The 26,899-nt window shown below is 44.5% G+C and overlaps 1 protein-coding gene across 1 annotated transcript; it reads left to right on the forward strand.

Moving 5' to 3' along the window:
• Positions 1-2,868: 2,868 nt before the first annotated feature.
• On the forward strand, positions 2,869-25,643 carry LOC133386488 (uncharacterized). The gene is made up of 10 exons (XM_061630146.1): positions 2,869-2,922; positions 5,344-5,474; positions 7,742-7,805; positions 9,297-9,360; positions 14,334-14,425; positions 15,571-15,747; positions 18,633-18,689; positions 23,812-23,979; positions 24,110-24,177; positions 25,550-25,643. The coding sequence occupies exons 1-10, from the start codon at positions 2,869-2,871 to the stop codon at positions 25,641-25,643; spliced, it is 969 nt and encodes a 322-aa protein (XP_061486130.1).
• The last annotated feature ends 1,256 nt before the right edge of the window (positions 25,644-26,899 follow it).

The raw sequence follows: 26,899 nt of genomic DNA on the forward strand, positions 1-26,899 counted from the left end.
GAACTTCTGTGCTTGCATAATGCACCTACAAAGCCGTAGGCTCGTTTATCCTCTGGGGCTGTCAACTTCTGTAGGAGCTTTTTGCCAATATGCTAGGAATGTGGGCTTGAAATTGGGCCAACATTTCTCCTACCAAATGCATTTTACTGAGAATCAGTATGGTGTAGTGGACTAGGACCTGGGAGACCAGGGTTCAAATCCCCACTCAGCCATGAAGTCATTGGGTGACTTTGGGCCAGTCACAGATTCTGAGTCTGATCTCCCTTACAGGAGGAGAACCGTGTATGCCACTTTGAGCTCCTTGGAGGAAAGGTGGGGTATAAATGTAAACACATGATTTAATACACCAAGTTAGAGAAGAACTTGTGGGGGTGACGACACTTAAACATACATTGCAAGGAAAACGGATGCATATATTGAACCAGGTCTCTGAAGGTGCCCAGGAAGCTGCCTTAGACTGTCCACCTAAACCAGTATTGTGCACTCTGACAGGCAGCAGCACTCCAGGGTTTCCCATCGCCTGCCATCTGATCCTTTTGACTAGAGATGTTGGGGGTTAATCCTTCGCTATTGACAGCATCAGCTCTGCCACTGATCTCTGGTCATTGCAAACGTCGCGGATTTCCTGTGTGTTTCAGATATCTCTGCTCTCCTTCTTCGGTATGGGCTCCTCCAGAGTCACCTCCTGGCTATTGAGTTCCCAGATACCCCTCATAAAGGGCCGCACCCTGAACACTGGATTAAGGAGTAAGTAAAGCATGATGCGCTTGCAGTGCCACTTTTTTGGGGGGAAGGGAAAAACAAGACAAGGTGCTGGAGCCAAAGGGTGCCTTGTCTTGGTTCCAAGTGGGTCTTTATCTCACTCTGTGGTGCAGCAGGGAACATTCTGTCATTTCTCAGATAATTCAGTTTGGTTCTTGGCTGGCTTTGTACTGGGCTCACCAGAGTTGCATTGGGTGTTGTTTTATGACCACCTGACTGCTTAATCTTCTTTGGCTTTTATCAACACAGACTCAAAGCTAGATGAGCTGCAAAGAAACACAGCAGACACACAGAAATGACCTTTGATGTCCAGAGGGGCCAGATCCCCCAAAATCCCCAAATGAGGAGGCAACCTCCAAGATCAAGGTGGTCTGAGGTCACTGGGTACAAGTGATGACTTGGCACAATGCAATGGATAGTGTTAAATTTGGCCCAGAGAGGTTGACGCTAAAGGGTTCAAGTACATATGTCCCTCTTTAAGTTGCATGAATCTTTTAAGAAATGCAAATTGCAACTTCTGTGGGACCTGATCAGGCTTGGGACCATACAGGGCAAGGAGGGGGGATGTTGAACCTTACACACACACACACACACACACACACACACACACACACACACACACACACACACACAGAGCCATCATGGCTTTTCATTTTCTTCTTTGAATTCGTTGGGGGTTTTCTACTGAAAGCAAAACCTGTAATCATATTTTATAACAAGAGTTTAAACAGTGCACACACACACACACACACACACACACACACACACACACGATATCCAGTGCCATCGTTTTTCTATTTCAGGAAGTTCCATTTGCAATAAACTAACAGGGTTGTGTCCACCTAACCTAAGTTGGTCATATCCATTAATTACAGTGGATCTCCTCTGAAATCAACCCATAATCACTGCTTAGACTTATCCCCCATGAATTTGTCTAATACCCTTTTAAAACTACATCTTCACTACATCTTTTGGTAGCAAATTCCACAAGCTAGTTTTGCATTATGTTTTACTTATTTATGTTTGTCTGTCATGAATCTCCTGCCAATGAATTTCACTGGGTCACCCCCAAGGATGGATAGGGGAGAAATTCAGTTTGGCTGACATTTTCATGCTCATCTACCTAACTCACAGTTCACCTAACTTACAACATGCAAATTAAAACATAGCTGTCCTGTGAAATCTGCACATGTCCAAATTTTAAACCAATGAATGCACATATTAAGGGAAAGTTTGGATTAAAAATACATGTATTGATTTTTTAAAGATTGCAAAATGCATGTATTTAGGAGAAATACACACTAAAATGCTGACAAATATTCATGAGGACTTTTTAAATGAAAAAAATCACAAACTGATACAGAAATGTGGTGATAGAGAAATGTGGTGAAACTGAAGGTAGCCTATTTATGCTTCCCAATTCCAAACGTTCTGGTGTTATAGGAGAGGGGGGGAAAACGTTCTATCTACTGTTCATATCATGCATCATGTCATGCATGATTTTATAAACCTCTGTCACATCCCCTCAGCCCTTTCCTAGCAATCCTTCACCTTTCCCTCAATCACATGAGTTCAGTGCAGTTGCATTCATCAAAGTGCAGCGAGTCTTGAGCTTTAATCCAACACCTTGAGCAATTTCATCTGTTATATTCATTGAGGCCTCAAAGACCGCCAGCACTGCAGACCTTCAGTGGCCTGTGGATTGCCACTAAAAGACCACGGACAAGACAAGGGATGAGCAGCCAGCCGTGGTCTTCAAAAGAGGGCTAATCTGACCTGCAGTTACACTCAGAACTTGGCACTGATCCTGCCTGAAAGAAAGGATCTCTATTGCATCTTGTGTACACAATCGCTTCTCCCAAGCCTTTGATCTCAGATATCTTGACGCTGCTTTAAAGGGCAAGCGTGAGGGTGACGTGGGTATAAAAATAATAATCTGGAGCTCTTTGCTCTTCTCTGTTTTTCCCCCTGTGAGCATAATTGAGCAATATCTCAACCGATCCCTTCAGAAGGAAGACGGCTGACCAGATGCGGACCTGAGCTTTGGCACAATTGCCCAGGGTGGGGAGGATAGTTCCTAGTAGCAGCTCACATCTCGCTCCCTGCATGGAGTTTGTTTACTTTTCCCTGAAACTCAGACACTACCCGTCTGTGGGGCAGGTAAGGAGGTGGACGTGCCACAGTCCTGGCTAAAGGGCCGTGGCTCTGCAGCTGGGGCAGGGAACCCTTGGCCCTGCAGCTTTGCTGAACCGAAACTATCATCATCTCACTCTGACTATTGGTCATGCTGACTGAAGCTAATGGGAGTTGGATCCCAACAGCATCTGGAGGGCTACAGGCTCCCCACTCCTGCTGTACAGCCAACTCTTCAGTTATAAAACAGATTGCCTTATACACACCTTAAATCTGAGTGTGGATCTCTACATAAGAACATGAGAAGACCCTGCTGGGTCAGGCCAGTAGCCCATCTAGCCCAGCATCTTGTTCTCACAGTGGGCAATCAGATGGCCCAAAAGGAAGCCCACAAGCAGGACCTGAGTACAGCAACCCTCTCCCCTCCTGCGATTTCCAGCAAATGGTATTTGATCAGACCATGGAGGCAGAGCATAGCCATCATGGCTAGTAGCCACTGATAGCCTTATCCTCCCTGACTTTGTGTAACCCCCTTTTAAAGCCACCCAAATTTGTTAGGGTATAAAGTTATTGATTATTCCTAGGGTTTAAAGTTATAGATTTTTCACAGGCCATAAGGCCTGAACAAAGTTAGTGCCCATCTCTGCCACTTGGAGCAAATTCCACAGTTTAACTCTGTGCTGAGTAAATAAGTACTTCCTTTTGTCTGTCCTGAATCTTCCAACATTCAGCTGCTTTGAATGTCCACGAGTTCTAGTATTATGAGAGAGGGAGAAGAACTTTTCTCTATCCACTTTCTCAATGCCATGCATAATTTTATACACTTCTATCATGTCTCCTCTGACCCGCCTTTTCTCTAAACTAAAAAGCCCCAAATGCTGCAACCTTTCCTCGTAAGGGAGTCGCTCCATCCCCATGATCATTGTGGTTCCCCCAAACGTTGATGCCCCTGTTTCAATCTGGCTCTAAGAAACCCAGGCTTGACCCGCTGAAGCCCATTCCATCTCTCACTGCCACCTGATTTTCAATCTTTAGATTGCATATTGTGAAGGTCTTCGTTCCTGTCATCAATGTGGAGCTGCAAGAGGATGGACTTGCCTTAATGTGTGTCAAAGCCAGACTTCATCTCAGTGGTAAATTGTGAGTCCCTCCCCCCCCATGGTGCTTTCAGCTGTTTCAGTGATATCAGATGGCTTTGTTGGGGGGGGGTTGTTCCCCAAATAAAGACTGCTGTGTCAGTATTGTGGGGAGGGTCTGGAAGGAAAGGTTGGCACAATTTGTCAGTTATCTACAATAAAAGAGGTGGTAGCATTTTGTTCTGTGTTGTCCCCGGTTGTTGTTTTAACAGTGTCCTGTCCAAGTGGCTCCTGTCAATTTAGCTGGGGCCCACAAAGCTTTGATACCCACAGCTGTCAGCAAGCAGGCACCTTATCCATTGCTGAGGATTATACCATACACAGCATCACAAAGCTATAACATGAGTCCTGTTTATCAGACCATCTGCCTCAGCATCCTGGTCCTAACAGAGGCCAGCCAGTTGCTTTTGGAACATTCACGGATAGGCCAGGAAGGGCTCAGCTCTTTCCTGTTGCTTATCCTGGCCATTGACATTCAGAGACCTTCTCCTGCTTCTGAACCTGGAGGTCCAAGCAAAACTGAGTGACAATGACTTGGCAGAGCTCCTTGCTCAGTAAGACAGGACCATGTGACCATTGAATTTTAGGAACATAGGACCTAGGAAGCTTCTTTGTACTAAGTCATAGAATCATAGAATAGTAGAGTTGGAAGGGGCCTATAAGGCCATCAAGTCCAACCCCCTGCTCAATGCAGGAATCCAAATCATAGCATTCCCAACAGATGGCTGTCCAGCTGCCTCTGGGTCAGACCTGTGGTCTACTTAGCTCAACATTGTCCACACTGACTGGCAGTGGCCCTCCAGAGTTTCACACTGGGTCTGTCTCAGCTCTGCGTGGAAATGTCAGGGGTTAAACTGGGGACAGTGGAGGCTGGAGCAGTGAATCTGCTCCAGGTTTTAGTCCGAACTTCCAAGGAGTTGTCCAAGGTGCTTTGCTTGAAATGTTCGGTCTGAAACCAGGAGTGGATTCAGTGCCCCAGTGTCACCAGCCTCCACTGACTGGGGACCTTCTGCAAGGCCGCCCTGGGCTTCTGCTGGAAGGAAGGGCGGGGTATAAATAAAATAATAAAAAAATAAGGTGAGCAGTTTCTCAACTATTGAGCTACAGCCCTTCCCCCAGGCTTTGGGTGCAAACTACAGAGGTTGTCTGCTGGATTAAAAGCAATTTTATTCCTGTTCAAATAAAGCCTATTTCTCTCCAGAAGCACAGTGGTCTGGGTGATGTCAAAGGAATGTGGTAGGGAAGGAATCTGATTGCGGCTGTATTTAATGGGGATTTTTCTTTCAGCTTTTTTGGCAAACACTTTGAACAGATTGATGTCATCATAGACGTGGACATAAAAGCAGAAGTCAAAATTGTGGACTTCTTCGCGGGGATCGTCCATATCAAACTTCAGGTGTGCAAGACTGAATTCAAAGTCGCCAGGATAATCTGCCCTTCACAGTAAGTGCTGATGCAATCTCCTCGTCATGGTTATTCCTGCAGTTACCTTTGGCTGACCAGCCAAACTCAGCCCCAGAATCTATTCAGGAAACCAGATCCCTTCCCAGATGCAGCAGCCACTCAACTTCTCTGCCACAAGATGGCATTTTAGGGCCTCCGAGTGAGAACTTGTGTGCGCTCCCAGCAATGCGAGGGGGGAGTTCTCCTGACACCATGGCTAGAGATGTTGTGGAGCAATTTGCCTTGGCAATTCTTAGAAAATGGGCAGAAATGGCTCCCTGGGTGGGGCAGAGCCCCTGTGCCAGCTTCCCAGCAGGTGAGTTGCTGTTGCTTACTGTGAGGGGGAGGGGAGGAGCTGCGGAGAAGTCAGTGCTGTGCAAAGAGAGCCAAAGAGAGTCACTCCTGCCAGTGCACTTCCACCAAACCTCCCTCTGCCTCGCCCCTCTCCATCCACCTGCCAGGCAGCAAGCATTGTGGCTCTGTCAGCTGGCAAGCCACTTCTGGAAAGGGATCAGAAATAAAACTACCAATGTATGATGGCTTCTGCTGCAACAGAGTAAGGGCCATATTTAGCATAATTGCTTGGATGCAATTAATGTGCACATTTTAAATATGTAAATGGTATCCACAAAGGGAGGGGGGCTGAGAAGTATCATAACTGCATGGAAGGAAACTAGAGTTTAGCGCTTTGCCTACTTGCATTCCTGACCTACCATAAGCGCCAAAGGAGACTTTCCTTCTCCCACAAATAGCCGTTTGGTTTCTGTGTGAATGAGTGTGTCTCTGTGTGTGAACAGCAGCTAGGGAAAGGATTAAATGCTTTCTCTTGCACCCTCCGTGGCCCTGATACTTTTCACGTACACACACCTGTTTATATTTTTTAAATGTGCACATTAGTTTTATTGGGTTATATCTAGGCGGGATGTGCTAGAACTCTGCCCATTTCAGATTTGGTACTGAATTTTCCATGAATTCACTTATTCTCAGTCACTGAGGATCGAATTCTAATGTAGCGAATTTCCTTGGCTATGTTTGAAAACAGACTGTTTTTAAAAAAATCCGCCTCTAAAACATTGATTGTAAGAATGATAATTTATTGCTATTTCCTTTTAAAATGTTGATATTTCCTTCAAACTATCAATATTTTTTCTCAACCCCCTCCCCCCCAATCAGCTAGGGGATACAGAACAAACTCAAATAGATGCCAGTCTGTTAGGTCGATGGGATGTTTGTAAACCAGCACCAGCCAATCCCATCCCTAGTTATATTCAGCAAAGGCATCCCATTAGCACAAGGACTTCTGCCCATGCAACAGGACCTTTTCTCCCTGTACACACACACACACATCTGTTCTGGGGTCCCCTCCAACTCTCTAGAGCAGATTGGGGTCATCTCCCACCCTTTTCTCTGCAGTGCCTTGTCAGATTTCTCCCACTTGCCTTGAAAAAACAATTGCTTTCCTGTTTGGCAGATTTGGCAGATAATTGCCAATTAACATTCACCCATCCATTTTTCTGTCTGTCATTTTAATTTCCTTACATGTTTGCAGTAAAGCCTTTTTTAAAAAAAAGTAGCTATGTACTTAACGGAGGGAAAGGGGGGGGAAGGAAGGCTATAGCAAACTTCGATGCAAGAGGACAGAGCGAGTCAGAAGTGGCTGGTGAAGCCACCAGAAACAAAATGGAATTCATGGAGAGTTTAGTGGATGGAGAAAGGGGAGTATCTGAAAGTGACGATCCACCCGCCCAGCAAAAAACGTGGAAGCAAAGAGCCTACATGGAGGAACGCAGTGGAGACGTTTTTTCCTTTTTCACACTTTCAGCGGATTGGGTTAATACAGATTTGGAAGGGGAAACTGTATGATAGCTTCTGCTTGCCTGCAATGTCATGTGAACCATGTGGATTAAATGGGCATGCAAGTAACACCAATCTCACAGTAAGTCGCCATGTGAACGAGCCCTCAGACGTCCCACTGTGTTCTGTGCAGCTTATTCCATAGCAAGTGTGCATAGGATTGCTGCCTAATGAGCTTTGCTCACAGTTGCTGGAAGGAGGTAAAACATGTGTTTCCTACACAGGATTTGATAGCAGGATCAGGTTTATTTCAAGTCATAGTTCTGTGACAAACAAATCTTAAATCATATCACCTTTGCTGTTCAGGTGTTATAGCAAGTGGTGGTGAAACTCCAAATATTGGAGAGGTCTGTCTTTTTCTTTCTTTTCTTCACTCATTACTTTTTTTAAAAAAAAAATGTTTTTTCCTGCAGCTTGTTGGTGAGAAAGGTGGAGCCCGTGGTAACGACCATCCTTGCAGCATCACTCCACAAGTCGGTAAGTTGCAGCTCAGTGAAAATGTCAACTCAGTGTGTGCCGGCAGTGAAAAAGGGCGAAGTCAGTCTTATGAAATCTTAGGAAAGGGGTCAAAAATAAAACTACTAATATCACAATGCCTTTATATAGATCTATGTTTCAACCACATATGGAATACTGTGTATAATTCTGGTTGCTCATCTGAGAAAAGATACACAGAGAAAAGTCAGCTCTGCCAAGCAAGTGTTTCAGGAACCTTCTGTACAAGGGAAGACTAAACTGTGTGGACCTTTGTAGTTTTGAAAACAAATGAACCAGGGAGAGGATGACAAGAGCTTTCTAAAATTATTGATGGTGTGGCTAAAGTCTGTGTTTCTCCCTTCCTCCTAAAAGCAGAATGGAGGCTAACCCAAACATCTGGGTAGAAGTCCCAGGAAAGAGAAATGAATTGTCTTTCATTTGGTGCATATTTAAAAGCACTCTAAAACATATCAAAAGTACCCCAGTCTGAAGGCAACTGTTGTGGGGGCTCTTGTAGGCATCCTGGCTGGCCACCATTTGAAACAGGACACTGGAATAGATGGTCCTTTAGAGAAGCGGTGGTGGCAGCTCTGCGCAGTGGTGGAGCATCCACTGCCCAGTCACTGGCAGCAGCAGGAGGGAGGGAAGGCAAATTGGGCCTGATCCCTGTGCCACCTTCAGTTTGGTGCAGCAATCAGGCCCTCCACCAGACAATGCTGGCTGTGAAAGTGGCTCAGGACCCACCCCACTCTCAGCAGGGAAATTCATACAATAATGTTGGAGAATTTTCATGTGGATTTTTTTTTTAAAAAAAATAGCAAATTGCTGCAGAAATATGGAGAACTGAATTTAAGATTGGAAAAATGAGAAACTGAGAGGACCAAAACTGACAGATCTTCCCATCCATACCTCCTAATGTCTTTTTTAAAGCCAGGGATTCACCACTGTTTGCTCTACTGGAGAAACAACAAGAAATGTATAGGAAAACACATATATTACCATCAAAGGTGGCAGAGGGTACTCCATGTGAACTGTGGCACGGATCCAAACCCACCACTGGGCATATTAGAGTGTTTAGATGCGAAGTGTAAGCTTATATTCCAAGCGAAACATGGACAAACCTGGGGAATAGAACTGTAGACGGTGGGGTAGGCCATAGCTCAGTAGCTAGAGCAGGTGTTTTGCATGCAGAAGGTGTCAGGTTCAATCCCTGACATCTTCAGGTAAGCCTGGAAAGATTCCCTGTCTAAAACCCTGGAGAGCCACTGTTAGCCAGTGTAGACAACACTGAGTTGGTGGGCCAATGCCAACTCAGGACAAGGCAGCCGTTTATGTTCCTACGGAGCACAAAGAGCAAAGGATACCGAACGCTACTCCTGGAGATAGATAAGGCTACAATAAGCCACCATAGTTTGAGGAGACCCCAGGACCAAACATGCTAAAGTGTGGAAGACATTTCCTTTATATTAAATCCTACGTCTTGCATTTCAGCTGTGCACAGTGGTGGAGCTGGTCATTGATGTGGCAAGGGTCGATTTTCTGCATACAACGAATGGTGAGTTTCCTGACTTAGCTGCCAAACCATTTCTCTCCATGGTTGCCCTTGCCTCCTTCCAGATAAGTCTTTTTTCTCTTTCTTTTAGAAGAGTGGCCACAAAAGACTCCTGGGCCCTTATGAAAGCTTATGAAAGCTTATGAAAGCATAAGCTTTCATTGACAAGAGTCCACTTGATTAAATGCATAAAAAGGTGCTACGAGGCCATGGGACAGGCAGAAAGGCAACGTGGTTTGGAAACTCATATATGTCCACCAACTGCTCCCTGTGGATGCTTGGGGGCAATCCCAGTTTCCAGCCTGCCCACATAATGTGTGAAGCGACCCTTCAATTATGTCTTGCATTCTTTGCCACTTACTGGACAGGCCGAGGGGTTAGCAAGGGTAACAGGGTGTGCAAGCAGAGAGATCATTCATTTGCCTTGGCTTACTAACAGGGTGAAGGAGAAGTTTCGAAAAAGCACAAAAAGCCCGCTCATATTGTTAGTCTTTAGAATTTGGTTTACTAGACCAGTACACAGTGCTTATTAGATCAACAGGCAAATGTGTGCAGTATCCTGGCTATTATACTTTGCAAACCTCTTTGCAAGCTGTTTGGGTGTTAAGCGATATATACATTTATTTTTGTTATAAGTTTTGCTTAAATGTGTGTATCATTTCCCATTAAAAAGTTTTTAAATGATTGATTATTATTATTATTATTATTTATTATTATTTGCAGATTTATATCCCGCTCTAGTTCGGAAAAATCCAAATTCAGAGCGGTAAACAATAGATATAACCAATACAACCATACAAAAAATATAACAAATTAAAACAAAGTTACTACTAGAAAATCAGAGCAGTTCCATTTAAACCTTAAAAGCTTGTTGAAATAAAAAAGTTTTGGTCCGACAGCGAAAGTCCATGAGAGAAGGAGAGAGACGTATCTCAGGCGGTAAATTGTTCCATAAAGTAGGAGCTACGACTGAAAAAGCTTTCTTTCTAGTGGCCATTTGGCAGATGGTGAAAGTCGATGGAACATTAAGGGTAAATTCGGCAGCCGATCTCACCGGACGAGAAGATTTAAATTTAGAGAGACGATTTGCTAAATATGCAGGTGCCAATCCATGTAAAACTTTGAATGTTAGGACCAATATCTTAAACTGGTGACGAAGTCCTATGGGGAGCCACTGCAGGTAATAAAGAAGAGGCGTGGTATGGACCCGAGGGCCAGTTCTCATGATCATCCTTGTTGCTGCTCTTTGTACCAACTTAAGCGGTCGAAGTGATCTAGCTGGAAGTCCGACATACAAGGAGTTACAGTAATCTAACCGCGAAGTTACAAGGGCCTGAGTTACTTTTCTTAAATCAGACATTCCTAAGAACGGCCGAAGTTGACGGACAAGCTTTAGTTTGGTAAATGCAGCTTTGGAGACGGCTGCAACCTGAGGTTCTAAGGTCAAGGTTGAGTCCAAAATTATGCCCAAGCTGCGGACTTGCGTTTTCAGAGGGAGTAATACTCCATCCAATGATGGCAGAGTTCCGACTTCTTGGGGGGGACTTTTTCCAATAAGGATGACCTCTGTCTTTTCTGGATTGAACTTCAGTTTGTTTTTGGTCATCCAGTTCTGCACTGCCGTGAGGCATTGATTAAGAGGACAAACAGCTTCTTTAGCATTTGGAGGGAGAGAGCAGCAGAGCTGTGTATCGTCCGCATACTGATGGTCATGAATCCCAAGTTTTTGAATAATCTTACCTAGAGGTCGCATATAAATGTTAAATAACATCGGGGATAGGACGGAGCCCTGCGGGACGCCATATCGTAGTGGCCAGGGCTCTGAACAGTAATCCCCCAGGGCAACTTTCTGAAGCCTGCCTTCTAAGAAGGAGCGAAGCCACTGTAAAACCATGCCATTAAGTCCTATTTCAAAGAGACGATCCAAAAGGATGTCATGATCGATAGTATCGAAAGCGGCTGATAGATCTAATAGAACTAGTAGGGACAAATTGCCCTTATCTAGTTCTAGCCGAAGATCATCAATTAGTGCGACTAAGGCTGTTTCTGTCCCATGATTTGGCCTAAAACCTGATTGAAAAGAGTCGTAGCAATCGGTGGTATCAATAAACATTTGAATCTGTGTAGCTACTACTCTTTCGATGACTTTGCTCAGGAAAGGCAGGTTGGATACTGGGCGAAAGTTGTTTAACAGTGTGGGATCAAGAGAGGTTTTTTTTAATAGTGGTGCAACGATGGCTTCTTTCAGGCATTCAGGTAAACGGCCTTGTTGAAGAGAAGAGTTAACAATTATACTGAGCCAACTTGCTAATTCCGCTTTAGATGTTTTTATAAGCCAAGATGGACATGGATCGAGTAGACAGGTCGTTGGATTCATTCTACTTAAAAGCTGAGGAATATCATCTGGAAGAACAGGTCAAAAGGTAGAATAAGAAAGGGGGCAGCCAGTATCTGATATGATGTTAGTTACCTCTGTTACTTCAGTATGATCTAAGGAAGAACGAATCTGATCAACCTTGTCTTCGAAGAAGGTAGCAAATTTTTGGCAGCGGGCCTGGGAATAGACTGAATGGGAAGCCGGTTGGGATGGATGCAAAAGACCATTCACTATACGGAAAAGTTCTTTCAGTTGGTTTCCCGCTGAGGCAATTGCCATCGAATAGAAAGATCTTTGAGCTGCAAGTCTAGCAGAGGCATAGATTTTGGCAGATTTCTTGGCATGTGTTCGGTCAGAAGGGCTCTTTGTCTTTTGCCACCGCCTTTCTAAACGCCAATAGGAGCGTTTCATTTTTAATAGGCCTTCTGAAAACCAAGGGGCAGATTTAGGTCTAACTATTTTCAATGGGCGGAGAGGAGCCATTGCATCCACTGTTTCAGTCATCCTACTATTCCACGAGTTGATCAAGGTATCAATTGGCTCTCCCATAGAGGGATTTGCATGGTTCTTAAGCCTGGATATAAATGTATCAGGGTCTAATAATCTTCTGGGGCGGTATAGTTTGGTAGAGGACGTAGTCCTAAAAGAAGACAACGTTGCTGATAACTTAAATTGGATCAGATAGTGATCTGACCATAACAATGGAGAGATCACAATATTATCTATTCGAAAGTCATTTATATCTAGGTGTGATTGAAAGATAAGATCAAGAGTGTGGCCTGCAATATGAGTTGAGGCCTGCACTAGTTGTTGTAAACCCAAAGTAGACATCATGGTCAGAAAATCGTGAGCTGATCGCAGAGAAGGAGAGTCTACATGAATGTTGAAGTCTCCCAATATTAAAAGTTTGGGAGACTCCAACATCAATCCTGAGATCAGATCAAATAGTTCAGACACAGAATCAGTTAGGGAATGAGGAGGACGATAAATTAATAAGATTACAACAGGGTCCTGACGACCGAGCTTTAGACAAAGGAATTCAAAACCTAGATAATTTTTATAAGGTAGTCTGGATAGAAAGATGGATTCACGATAAATAAAAGCTACCCCCCCCTCCTCGATTGTCGAGTCTAGGCTGATGAAAGGCAGAATATCCCAGGGGACAGAGGCTGTTTAAATTGGCTCCTCCTGAATCTTCCAACCATGTTTCTGTTATACATGCGAAATCAGCGTGTTCATCTTTAATAAGGTCATAGATGATGGCAATTTTGTTATTAACTGATCTCGCATTAAAAAGTAACGCTGAATAGTCAGAGTAGATTGGTTTGTTCGAAACGCTCTTTGTGAGGCTCGAGTAAGAGTTACTATGCAACACGACGAACAATAGCTCTTAAAATGTCAAAGAGTGGTTTGGCGATTATATCTCCCTTTTCCTAGTATTGTTGGTATAGAGATAGCGGCCATATTTCTAGTCCGCTCATTTTTGGGCCCATTAGGTCCTAAAGGGGGTTGATGAATATTAAATCGCCATGGCTCGGTGGTTCAACATGTAAGAGATTCTTGAAATTGTGATGCCTCAGCAGTTGGTATAGACTTGAGGCGTTCTGTATTTATATGCTCCCTGGTTGGAAAGGACAATACTGAGGTATTAGTCAGCGTTACATCAACAACCTCCATATCAGAGGTGGGTTGTTTATTCTGTAGAATTGAAAGAAGGTTCTGTAAATTATCAATAATATCACTTTGGATATCAACAGAAAAATTGGGGAATTTAGTTATTAAATCATCGACGTTTTTATCCAGAAAAATATAAGGTTGCGATTGTTCGAAATCAAAATTAGCAGGTACCCTATCAGCTGAGGAACTTTGCAATTGAGAAGTTGAACGACTCATTCGAGAGTCTGAAATTAAAGGAGTACATCCGGAAACATCAGTGTTCGATAGAACTGCCGGTATAGCCAAATGTTCAGCTGAAGATACTTGCAAATTGCAAATTGCAAATTATCAATAATAACTACCCATTACAGCAATCTGGGTCATCCAAAAGCCTTTGTTGCTTGCTAAGGAGGTGGGGAACTTATGGACAGTGTTCTTGACCTCAGTGTTTGCAATGACAAATGCAAAAACCTATCACCATTCTTCTGTTTATACTCCTGGTTACATCGAATGATGTATGGTTCCTTAGATTTATTCATCCTACCCAGCAACCCCTCTAACCAGGGATTAACCATAAGAAAGGTTTCGCCACCCTCTTGGAATGTTTGAGGTGTCCCAGATAGTATGCCCTGACCCTTTCCTTATCTGAATTCCCTGTTCTTGGCCCAACATGCGTTCCTTGCAGCAGGCAACCAAAGGATGGGGTGCATGTGGTGCTCACACCTCGCAGGAAAGGGCTGCTTATAAACAAGATGGAGTTCTGTATCCTAGTCCTGTGCCCTCCTTATCAGTGGCTAGGATACTGGAGATAATATGTGGTACTGGAGACCAGGCTGTGTGTGAGTGTGTGTGTGTGTCCACGTGAGCATGCACATATGCACATGTGCACAGTCTGCATTTGAGATGCTATAATGACATATCTGTGGGTGTCTTTGCCTTGCAGTACTTGTCTCAGTTGGAACAGTGGCAACTATCCAATATCAGCTGGCCAGTCTGCCAGTGATAACGTCAAGCTACTTCGCAGTGGAATTAAATGTAAGCAGCCTGTTTGGCCACTAAGACCTGAGGCCTAAAGGGGTCCAGGGTCTCTTTTCTCCTACAATGAGGCTGATCCAAGAGAACTATCAATAAAAACTGCATCCATAATAGATTATACTTTCACTCACCATTAATCTATGGGACATTCATTGCCAAGGGATGTTGTGCGGGCTCCTAGCAAAAGTGCCTCTTTAAAAAGTATTCAAGAAAGCAATTCTTCTCAGTGGCCATTAGCCAGAAATCAAACATTGATGTTTAGAAGCAGGATAATTCTGATTACCAGATGCTGGCGGGGGGAGGTTCCTTGACACACCTGACTTGTAAGCTTCTCTGAGGCATTTCCAGTTAGCTACAGTCACCAATTGAACTGAGATAAGTGACTCTTTGGCCTGACCCAGAAGGCATTTTTTATGCTCTTCTATTCTTAGGGATGGGTATTCAAAGTGGCACCCACCAAGTGTTTATTTATTTATTTTATGTATTTATTATTTGATTTATACCCCACCCTTCCTCCCAGCAGGAGCCCAGAGCGGCACTCCAACTCCCATCAGCCCCAGCCAGCATGGCCAATGATCAGGCATGGTGGAGGTTGTAGTCCAACAATATCTAGAGGACACCACATTAGCTCCTCCTGTTCTTAGGAGTAGTCTTGTACACACACATGTGCAAAATTGTGAGCTCCTCAAAAGCAGCTCAGAACAAGGAGGTTGTTCTCCCAACCTGAGCATGATGATCTACTACATGGGGGCTAAGATTTATTACATTTTTAAAGCACCATTCCTCCAAGGAACTCAGGGTGAGTGCACTGGTGTGACCTTTAACTAAATGTTATTCACGCAACAGCTTTGAGAGGCAGCAACTGGCCCAATGAGCATCATAGACAAGCAGGGATTTGAGCCTACCACATCTCCCTGTTCCAAGCCCAACCTGCTGCCCTCACAGGGCAAGTCATACTGATGGACCTTATAGGCTTGTGCAAGGATTGCTGAAATACAAACGTTACGTGGTGCACTTTTAATACTCTTGGCACTTTTATTCAGACATGTCACCCATAAAATTTCAGTTTAAAATGGATTATAAATGCTACTAATATTTTTAATGACAGTGGTGTGCTTTGCACTCTTTCACCACGCTCTTTCAAGATGATAATCCGAGCCGGAGGACGATTCATCACCGTTCCTGTCAGCTCGGTTCCTGTTGGTGTACCTTCTCTGCTGGACAATGCCCTCAGCCTGGGCATAACCCAGGCCAGCCTGAACACCATCCTTTCTGTTGTGATCCAGATCCATGTGCAAGAATTCATTTGCACACCTCAAGTGGTGAGTGGTGATGCCTGTCACGTAGAAAGGAACTGCATGTTGCAAATGTCTCTGCTTGGCTCATCGGAATTTACAGAGGGAGACTCAAGATGACCTCACCATGAGGCACTTCTCAGCCCTGGACATCTCAAGAAACTCCTTTGGCTGGACCTCTGTGCAAGCAAGGCCCGCTTGGGTTTACTTGGCTGTCATAATATTCACTCCACCCTAGCGTGGCCATATGCAAAAGAAGTCCAGTGGCTCTTGCACCTTTAATAGTTGTGCAGAAGAGTAGGTATAGCTTCCTATTAAAGACACAAGAACCCTGCCCTCTTTTTGGAATGGAACAGTGGCCCGCTTGGGTTTACTTGGATGTCATAATATTCACTCCACCCTAGCGTGGCCATATGCAAAAGAAGTCCAGTGGCTCTTGCACCTTTAATAGTTGCGCAGAAGAGTAGGTATAGCTTCCTATTAAAGACACAAGAACCCTGCCCTCTTTTTGGAATGGTCGGGGGGGGTACCATCTTGCCCTACATCTCAAGCAGCAAAACGCATTAGGCTACCCCTGCTAGGATCCTTGGGGAGGGAAATTCTGACACACCAAAGTACCCCATGAACTACCTTGCCTGCTGAAGGGTCATGTTGAGGGTTGGGACGGGGGGTACCTGACTGCTTAATTATTATTTTTTATTTTTTTTTTTCAATAATTTTTATTCAGATTTTCATAAAACATACAAGACAAAATCATAAAACATTCAAAGACAAAAAACAAAATCAAAAATAGTTAAACAAAAAGAAAAAAAGAAAAAAAAAAAACAAAAAATAAAAAATAAAGAGTAAAATATTGACTTCCCATTTGTCAAAGATCAAATCAGTTATAAGTCTATAATATATAACAATCCTGTCTCTTAAGTCATATTATAAAATCACTTTCCTCCAGTAGTTATCTTACTTAATCATCAAATCTCATAAACATTACTTTATTCTTTCCACAAAAAGTCAAAGAGAGGTTTCAATTCTTTAAGAAATATATCTATCAATTTTTTTTTCCAGATAAGCATATCGATTAATCCATCTCATTACTAATTATGATAATCTTATTGTCATAACCATAGTCAAAATAAACATTTCAATTAATCCATCACATCAGAATCTGTTAGGTTCAGTAATTTCAGTAGCCATTGTTCTATTATCCCTATTAGTTCCATTTTCCATCTTCCATCTTCAGTAGTCTTGTTAAGTCCAGTAATTTCAGTATCCAATCTTCCATTATCAGTATTCCATAATAATCTTGCTGTCAAAGCCATAGTCATATAATAAGAGTCTGATGGGAATTACCTCTATCCCAAATATTTTCTTGCCATCCATTCTGAATAGGTTGCTGAAATACTGCTGTAAAATCATATCTCTGTTCTTTTTTTCAAAATACACTGGGTCATCTCTTGAAAGTTTTTCCATTGTCACATGGCTGCAGTTAATTCCATAAATTTTCTCTATATTGGGCTCCATCACATCATTCCAGTCCAGAAGATTATCCATGCCATTAATAACTTTATCTCTAGAATCTTCATTAATTTCTTCAGAGATAACATTGAGTTCCAAACAATAGATTTTATTTCTAAAGTCCATAGACTCCAAATCTTGTTCCTGTTCCACGTTTGTTCCAATCTCCGGGATCTCCTCTCTCACAGGGACCCCTGTTCCAGTCTCCAGGGTCTCCTCTCTCACAGGGACCCCTGTTCCAGTCTCCAGGGTCTCCTCTCTCACAAGGACCCCTATGTCTTTAATCTCCTGTATCTCCAAACAATAGATTTTGTTTCTAAAGTCCATAGACTCCAAATCTTTTTCCTGTTCCACGTTTGTTCCAATCTCCGGGGTCTCCTCTCTCACAGGGACCCCTTCCAGGGTCACCTCTCTCACAGGGACCCCTATATCTTTAATCTCCTGCTTCATTTTACTCAATTCAATTTTCAGCTCCTTACAACCCTGTCGCAGGTTTTGTTTCGTTATCTCAATCTCATCCATTATTTTCTGAAACATAGTTATTTCCAGCTTCTCAGCCACTTTCTTAATTGCCATTTTAAAAGAAAAATATAGGAAAACCACTTCTTATTTCAGCAACAATTGGGTTAATACTCCAAACTTGGTGACATCACAGTATAAACAGAGCAGACAGCCTTATCTCTCCATGCTTAAGTAAACAAAATGCAGTTCCCAGGATCGAAACAATTAATGGCGGTCGTCAGAAAACAGATTCGTCAAAATAAAATAGACCAAAAAGAGAGTAGTCTCAGACAATATAATATTCTTCAAAATAAAAATCTGGAATAGAAATCCCTCTTCTGTGTATATCTTTAGAATGCAAATCCAGGACAGCTTTTTGCAACAAAAACAGAGATAAGCTATTAATTAGTGAGTAGCAGAGAGAAGTTATGGCTCCCCAGTGAGATGTCAAAAACCGATCAATCTGGCAAATCTCTTTTAAACAGCAACAATTTAAGTCAAGTAAAAGAAAAATATAGAAAGAAGGGTGCTTGCCTGTTAGTGCGTTCTCTCTTAGAAGATAAGATGAACGTTCGCTTTATCAGATAGAGCTTGTTGTTGAAAATCCGTCCCACCTTCGTCGGCTGGACCTCGTCCCATAAATTAATGAGATCTGGTCGTCCCAACAAAAATAGGCTTTGAGGTTAATCTCTTCGTTTCTCCCTACCCGGGAGAAGTTTAATCAGTCAAAAAAAAAAAAAAATCTGACTGATATATCTGAATAAGCTTCTTTTGAGGCAGGAGCCCGTCTCAAAAGCAGGCACAGGCTAAGTCACCCTTCCCGGAAGTCCCTTAATTATTATTTTTTAAAAAAGAGAAAGATCTGTCATTTTCAACACAATGACATTTTGTTTCCACAGTTCTCTGCTGCTGATGAGCTGACAGATGCCATTGCAGTTCTTCTGTCACATCAAAAGGTGAGTGAGTGTTCTGTTCTTAAGATGTTTATATCCCATTTTATCTTCAAAAAGAAAGGCCAATGGATAAAAATAATGATAAAAAAGAATCAAATCATTATGAAGAACATAAAACATACAAGAGCATAATAAAGCAACACAGCAGCAGCTAATAATGCAACATATAACAGGCAAATTCCAACAAAACAATTTTTTTTAAGAAAAGCACAGGAGTCAATAAAGGGCAGCAGAGGTGCCGCAGGACACCTGCGAAACTCATGACCCGCCAGTCTCAAAGGCCTGTTCAAGCAGACAGGTCTATGGCCAGGCATCATTAAAAAAAAAAAAAAAGGTTTGGCTCCAGGCAATGCACTGGGGACTGGAGGTGTGGAAGGCAGAGAGGCCAGCCATAGGTGGACCCAGAGCCAAAGGCAAATGGAGCCAACTCATCCTAGTGTTCCACCGTCCTCATCCTCCTCCAGACAGGCAGGGCCACTCCCTGGACTGGCTGTAAGTCAGAAGGCAGGCAGGTGAAGGCTGGCTGAGGGCAGGCTGAAGCTGGTGGGGTGGGGCCTTACTCATAAGAACATAAGAACATAAGAAGAGCCTGCTGGATCAGGCCAGTGGCCCATCTAGTCCAGCATCCTGTTCTCACAGTGGCCAACCAGGTGCCTGGGGGAAGCCCGCAAGCAGGACCCGAGTGCAAGAACACTCTCCCCTCCTGAGGCTTCCGGCAACTGGTTTTCAGAAGCATGCTGCCTCTGACTAGGGTGGCAGAGCACAGCCATCACGGCTAGTAGCCATTGATAGCCCTGTCCTCCATGAATTGGTCTAATCTTCTTTTAAAGCCATCCAACCTGGTGGCCATTACTGCATCTTGTGGGAGCAAATTCCATAGTTTAACTATGCGCTGAGTAAAGAAGTACTTCCTTTTGTCTGTCCTGAATCTTCCAACATTCAGCTTCTTTGAATGTCCACGAGTTCTAGTATGATGAGAGAGGGAGAAGAACTTTTCTCTATCCACTTTCTCAATGCCATGCATAATTTTATACACTTCTATCATGTCTCCTCTGACCCGCCTTTTCTCTAAACTAAAAAGCCCCAAATGCTGCAACCTTTCCTCGTAAGGGAGTCGCTCCATCCCCTTGATCATTCTGGTTGCCCTCTTCTGAACCTTTTCCAACTCTAGAATATCCTTTTTGAGATGAGGCGACCAGAACTGTACACAGTATTCCAAATGCGGCCGCACCATAGATTTATACAACGGCATTATGATATCGGCTGTTTTATTTTCAATACTTTTCCTAATTATCGCTAGCATGGAATTTGCCTTTTTCACAGCTGCCGCACACAGGGTCGACATTTTCATCGTGCTGTCCACTACAACACCGAGGTCTCTCTCCTGGTCGGTCACCGCCAGTTCAGACCCCATGAGCGTATATGTGAAATTCAGATTTTTTGCTCCAATATGCATAATTTTACACTTGTTTATATTGAATTGCATTTGCCATTTTTCTGCCCATTCACTCAGTTTGGAGAGGTCTTTTTGGAGCTCTTCGCAATCCCTTTGTGTTTTAACAACCCTGAACAATTTAGTGTCGTCAGCAAACTTGGCCACTTCACTGCTCACTCCTAATTCTAGGTCATTAATGAACAAGTTGAAAAGTACAGGTCTCAATACCGATCCTTGAGGGACTCCACTTTCTACAGCCCTCCATTGGGAGAACTGTCCGTTTATTCCTACTCTCTGCTTTCTGCTTCTTAACCAATTCCTTATCCACAAGAGGACCTCTCCTCTTATTCCATGACTGCTAAGCTTCCTCAGAAGCCTTTGGTGAGGTACCTTGTCAAACGCTTTTTGAAAGTCTAAGTACACTATGTCCACTGGATCACCTCTATCTATATGCTTGTTGACACTCTCAAAGAATTCTAATAGGTTACTGAGACAGGACTTTCCCTTGCAGAAGCCATGCTGGCTCTGCTTCAGCAAGGCTTGTTCTTCTATGTGCTTAGTTAATCTAGCTTTAATAATACTTTCTACCAGTTTTCCAGGGACACAAGTTAAGCTAACTGGCCTGTAATTTCCAGGATCCCCTCTGGATCCCTTTTTGAATATTGGTGTTACATTTGCCACTTTCCAGTCCTCAGGCACGGAGGAGGACCCGAGGGACAAGTTACATATTTGAGTTAGCAGATCAGCAATTTCACCTTTGAGTTCTTTGAGAACTCTCGGGTGGATGCCATCCGGGCCCGGTGATTTGTCAGTTTTTATATTGTCCATTAAGCCTAGAACTTCCTCTCTCGTTACCACTATTTGTCTCAGTTCCTCAGAATCCCTTCCTGCAAATGTTAGTTCAGGTTCAGGGATCTGCCCTATATCTTCCACTGTGAAGACAGATGCAAAGAATTCGTTTAGCTTCTCTGCAATCTCCTTATCGTTCTTTAGTACACCTTTGACTCCCTTATCATCCAAGGGTCCAATCGCCTCCCTAGATGGTCTCCTGCTTTGAATGTATTTATAGAATTTTTTGTTGTTGGTTTTTATGTTCTTAGCAATGTGCTCCTCAAATTCTTTTTTAGCATCCCTTATTGTCTGCTTGCATTTCTTTTGCCAGAGTTTGTGTTCTTTTTTATTTTCTTCATTCGGACAAGACTTCCATTTTCTGAAGGAAGACTTTTTGCCTCTAAGAGCTTCCTTGACTTTGCTCGTTAACCATGCTGGCATCTTCTTGGCCCTGGCGGTACCTTTTCTGATCTGCGGTATGCACTCCAGTTGAGCTTCTAATATAGTGTTTTTAAACAACTTCCAAGCATTTTCGAGTGATGTGACCCTCTGGACTTTGTTTTTCAGCTTTCTTTTTACCAATCCCCTCATTTTTGTGAAGTTTCCTCTTTTGAAGTCAAATGTGACCGTGTTGGATTTTGTGGCAATTGGCCAGTTACATGTATGTTTAATTTAATAGCACTGTGGTCACTGCTCCCAATCGGTTCAACAACACTTACATCTCGCACCAGGTTCCGGTCCCCACTGAGGATTAAGTCCAGGGTTGCCGTCCCTCTGGTCGGTTCCATGACCAACTGATCTAGGGAATAGTCATTTAGAATATCTAGAAACTTTGCTTCTTTGTCATGACTGGAACACATATGCAGCCAGTCTATGTCTGGGTAGTTGAAGTCACCCATTACTACCACATTTCCTAGTTTGGATGCTTCCTCAATTTCATATCTCATCTCCAGGTCTCCCTGAGCATTTTGATCAGGGGGACGATAGATCGTTCCCAGTATTAAGTCCCTCCTGGGGCACGGTATCACCACCCACAACGATTCTGTGGAGGAGTCTGCCTCTTTTGGGGTTTCGAGCTTGCTGGATTCAATGCCTTCTTTCACGTATAGAGCGACTCCGCCACCAATATGTCCTTCCCTGTCCTTCCGATATAGTTTATATCCAGGGATAACCGTATCCCACTGGTTTTCTCCATTCCACCAGGTCTCGGTTATGCTCACTATATCAATGCTCTTCTCTAAGACCAAGCACTCCAGTTCTCCCATCTTGGTTCGGAGGCTCCTAGCATTAGCGTACAGGCACTTGTAAGCAGTGTCTCTCTTCAAGTGTCTTTGGCACTTGTGGTTAGGCCTGTGGTAATTTTGCTCTTCTGAATTTATATCCTGTGCCCCTGCTCTCACAATGCCTACTTCTAGGCCTACCCCTTTTAAAATTTCATCATTTCTTTGGTTTTTATCCCAGGGGGGAGGTTTATTCTGAACTGGACCTTCCTCAGCTCCTGTCGGGTTTCCCCCCCTCAGTCAGTTTAAAAGCTGCTCTGCCACCTTTTTAATTTTAAGTGCCAGCAGTCTGGTTCCATTCTGGTTCACCCTAATGCATCAGTCTCTGCTGGCTCCAGGTTTGAGGGGACCTTGGGGAAAGAGCCTTCCGTAAGGCACCCCAGTGGGCCACCACAAACACACACATGGGACCTGGCCCGTCAGCAGCAACTGTCCCTGGGGAATTAAAAACAGCAATGGGGTAGATCTGGTTGCTTGGAGCTGGCACTCCTGTCAGCACTGTTGGAAATGTACTGCCCTCCCCTGCTTGCTACCAGGCTGCTCCAATCAAGCAGAAGGCTTGCTGGTGGTACCAGCAGCAACACAAGGGGCCTAACAGTGGCGCGGACATGAGTGCGCAGGACCAGCGCCAGTGGGCGGCAGGGTTGGGCATGAACCCAAGGGCCCCTGGGGCTCAGAAGGGCCCCTGCCTAAATCTATAGGCTGGGGCTGGGAGGGTGGAGCTCCATGATCCGTGCCAGCATCAGGTTGCAGGGCGTGATTTGCTGCCTGGGGAAAGGGGTTGATGTGCGCTGCAAATCACACCCCTTGACCTGATGCTGGCGTGGATCATGGAATGGGAGCTCCACCCTCCCAGACAACACCTCCTGCGATGACGCTGGCATAGGCTTAAATAGGCCTGGCCATCGCGCCTCCCTCGTTGCCACGGCTGCACGTGCAAAGGCGTGTGCTCGCAGCGTGCTAGTGCACTGATGAGATGACATGGGAGGCAGGGTGGCCGGGCCTATTTAAGCCCAAGCCAGCTACGTTGGGGGTGTTGGTGCCCGAGGAATTCCTGCATTGAGGATCCCTGCATTAAGCAGGGGGTTGGACTCGATGGCCTTATAGGCCCCTTCCAATTTTATGATTCTGAGAGAGTGCAGAACAGGGCTTTAGGTGCAAGAAGGAGCTAATAAGGGGTAGATATAGGAGAAGTCTGTTGTTTGCAGGTTTGAGCCTATTGATTTCCATCCTCTGTGCCCCCAGCAGAAAAGCATGACATTCCATCTAGAAGATCCAAGGCAAGAGCTGAGTTTCACGTTGGTGTCACCAACTCCTAAGCTGTGAACACACTAGTCGCCTAGAGCAAAGCATTTCCATTAGGCACACCTGGGGGGAGGGACGGGTTGATCTGCCAATCAGCTGCAAAATCTCTTTGAAGCTTATTTTTTTTAAAAAAAAGTCACTCAAGCTGCTCCCACCAGGTTTTACAGTCAAAGGGGGCGTGATTTGACTAGCATTGTGTGCCCCCATTTTCAAACGAGAGAAGCAGAGGCGCACTGGAACCAGCAGAACTGTGGGTGTGCTTCTTCCTTTGCAGTGCCCCAAGTGTCCTGGGAAGTCACCTCTGAAAATCAGCATCACTTTGGTTGGAGCCAAGAGGGTTATCTTGGAGCCCAAGAGGGCCATCCTGGAGCTTTCCGTCGAGATTGGGGTGTCAGTGAAGGGTCCATCTGGGGCCCTCATTCGCCTCTTTGTCCTAAAAGCTGTAAGTGGGGAAATGAAGAGGGTTTTGCGTGGCTTGGTTTTCAAGACTGGCAAATGACAGGGGGAGGGAGAACTGGGAACATTTGCAGTTCCCTCTGAGATATCCCCCCCCCCCTGTTCTCTGATTGCAGAATTTAAAACTGAGCACCCAGGCCTCCGTTCATGATCGCAAACTGTTCTTCACTACAAAGCTGGTCAGGTATTTCACCTCACTGTTACATGGTTAGTTGCTCTTGGGGAGGCCTTGGATTGCAAACAGAGCAGGGTTTGGCTTCTTTGCACCTTGTGGGATGTTCTAGAGCAGCTTTTTCCAACCTGGTGCCCTCCAGATGTTTTGTGCTACAACCCTCTTCAGCCACAGTCAGCACACTTGATTGTTATAGTGTCAGACCTGGCTGCCCTGTGACTGAGGCTGGACTGAAGGCAAGAAAGCAAGTGAGTCTGTTCCTTGTCCAGACCAATAAGCAGGCCTGACCTGGAACCAGAAGCGGTGGCAGACAAGCTCAATCCTCACTTGGCATCCCTCGTCACCAGCTCAAGAGCTGCTGTCCTGAGAACCAGTGTGGTGAACACAGAAGACCCTTGCTGGATCAGGCCCATTGACACCAGCATCCTGTTCTTTGAAGGGATTGTTATTTATTTCATAAATAAATATTTAGTAATATAATTTGCACACAAATACATATTTATTTATATACTAGGGGCTGCACCCGTGCTTGCTTCGCTTACCAACCCTGCATGCTGTGACCAGTGCAACCCCCCGTGGGTCACCAGCACTTCTCTCCCTCCCCCTGCACATGGGCCACCAGCGCTCCTTCCCCATGGGTCGCCAATGCTCCCCTCCTTCTCCCATAGGTAACCAGCACCTCTTCTTCCCCCCATGGGTCACTAGTGCTCCATCTCCCCATGGGTCACCAGTGCTCCTCCAACCCATACAGGCCACCAGCCCTCCCCCTGTCCCATAGGTCACCAGCCTGCCCTCCCTCAGGTGGGGGAGGGGAGTGCACACAAGCCCCACTCCCAAAATGCACCAGCTCCACTTCCTCCAACTGGGAAGGACTTACGGGGGATTCTAACCACATTGCACTGATTGCAATCAGCTGGCACGTGCTGGCTACAGGACTGGAGGCCTTCAAGAGGCAGCTGGACAGCCATCTGTCGGGAATGCTTTGATTTGGATTCCTGCATTGCGCAGGGGGTTGGACTTGATGGCCTTATAGGCCCCTTCCAACTCTACTGTTCTATGATTCTATGACAGAAACTGTCATCCAGAACACCTGAAGGGCACCAGGTTGCCCTAAAAAACCATCTCCCCTATTCCCTTAAAAAAAAAAATCTTCCTTGACAGAAGAAATGGCAGTTCACCTGTGGGAAGGGTGATGTAGGGAAAGCCGATCTCTCTCCCCCTTCCCTTACCAGCATGCTGGTAGAGCTAGAGGGTGAAGGGCCACCCTACATAATATTTGCCCATGAATCCTCATGTCAACTATTCCTTTTGGGGTGCAACTGACTTACTGGGTTTTTTTATGATGTCCCTCTTGACCCTTATGTACAATTATTTCTTTCCACAGTCTTGAACTGACCCTGGTTTCATCAGAAGTTGGACCGATTGAAGTGAGTTTGTTTTCTTTTCTTTTGCTCAGTGGTTATCTGATTGGATTTTGAGGCCCAGCTTGCCCCATCCATAGGGACATGAATAGGGGATAATGTTGAAGATCTATAGATATAGATATCTGACATTCAGGCATGTGCTAAAATAGAACCCCCTGAAAGCATCATCTTGGCCATTGCAAGCCGGACAAAACAGGAAGGTGGAGCAATGCTTGGGGGAAAGGACGGAGAGGGAGGAAGTTCCACAGCTAACCCTGCCTGGCCCAATTGCACAAGAGACAAAGCAGGCAGTTTCCCAGGGTGGCAACAGGAATTTTTAGATGTTCTCGTGTTTTTTAATGTTTCAAATACGTTTTATTCATTTTTTAATATTATTGTTTTAACATTTTCTTGTTTGCCATCTTAGACTTCTTTTGAAGGAAGGGTAGGATAGAAACGTAATGGATAAATAATAGTTTTAGGGGTGCCTGTACAGAGGGGCACCCCAAGATCCTTTGCAGCAGTGGAGGCTAGTTCATGGGAGCAAATGGGGGCACTGCCCCCCAACCTCAGTCTGCCAGCCCCCACCTGCCTGGCTTCTTTCTTACAACCATGCTGGGGGTGGCTCCGACCGTTATTGGCTCTGGCGCCACCTGCTGTTGGCCTCCCAGCTTCTCACCCTGCCAGTCCCAATGGCCACCAGCAGCCACCGCTGCTTTGCAGTATCGAAGAGGGTGCTGAACGCATCGTCAGGTTGCATATGCAGTTGCTTGAGGCAAATGTTAAGGCACACCCTGGCTGTTGACAAGTTAGATAGATAGATATGACCTACCCTGCTTTTATTGACTGTGATTTATTTTAAATTGATATTAATATTGTATTGTTAAATTGTTGAAACCCACCTTGGGACCTCATGGAGAAGAAACTGAATCATCATCGTCATCACCACGATGAATATTTAATATTTGAATATTAGGCAGGCGCCATCTCTGCTATCTTTTCGGTGCCTTTTGAAGACTTTCCTCTTTCAACAAGCCTTTTAGGTTGAGACCTATCCCAGTCTGTGTCTGTGTTAGAATTGCTTAATATGTTTTTTTAATAATGTTTTTAACACTTTTTTAAAGTTGTTTTTTTAAAAATGTTTTTAACGATGTTTTGTTTTAATGTATTTTGAGGTCTGTTTTTATGATGTTTTAAAGTGTTTTTAACGCTTTGTTTGCCGCCCTGGGCTGCTGCTGGGAGGAAGGGCGGGATACAAATTAAATAATAATAATCAACATCAACATCGCCCAGTTGTGCAGCTGGGGGGTTGCCTCTGAGAATGTCTCTTT

The sequence above is a fragment of the Rhineura floridana genome, chromosome 6, assembly GCF_030035675.1.
Source record: "Rhineura floridana isolate rRhiFlo1 chromosome 6, rRhiFlo1.hap2, whole genome shotgun sequence".
NCBI classification, from domain to species: Eukaryota; Metazoa; Chordata; class Lepidosauria; order Squamata; family Rhineuridae; genus Rhineura; species Rhineura floridana.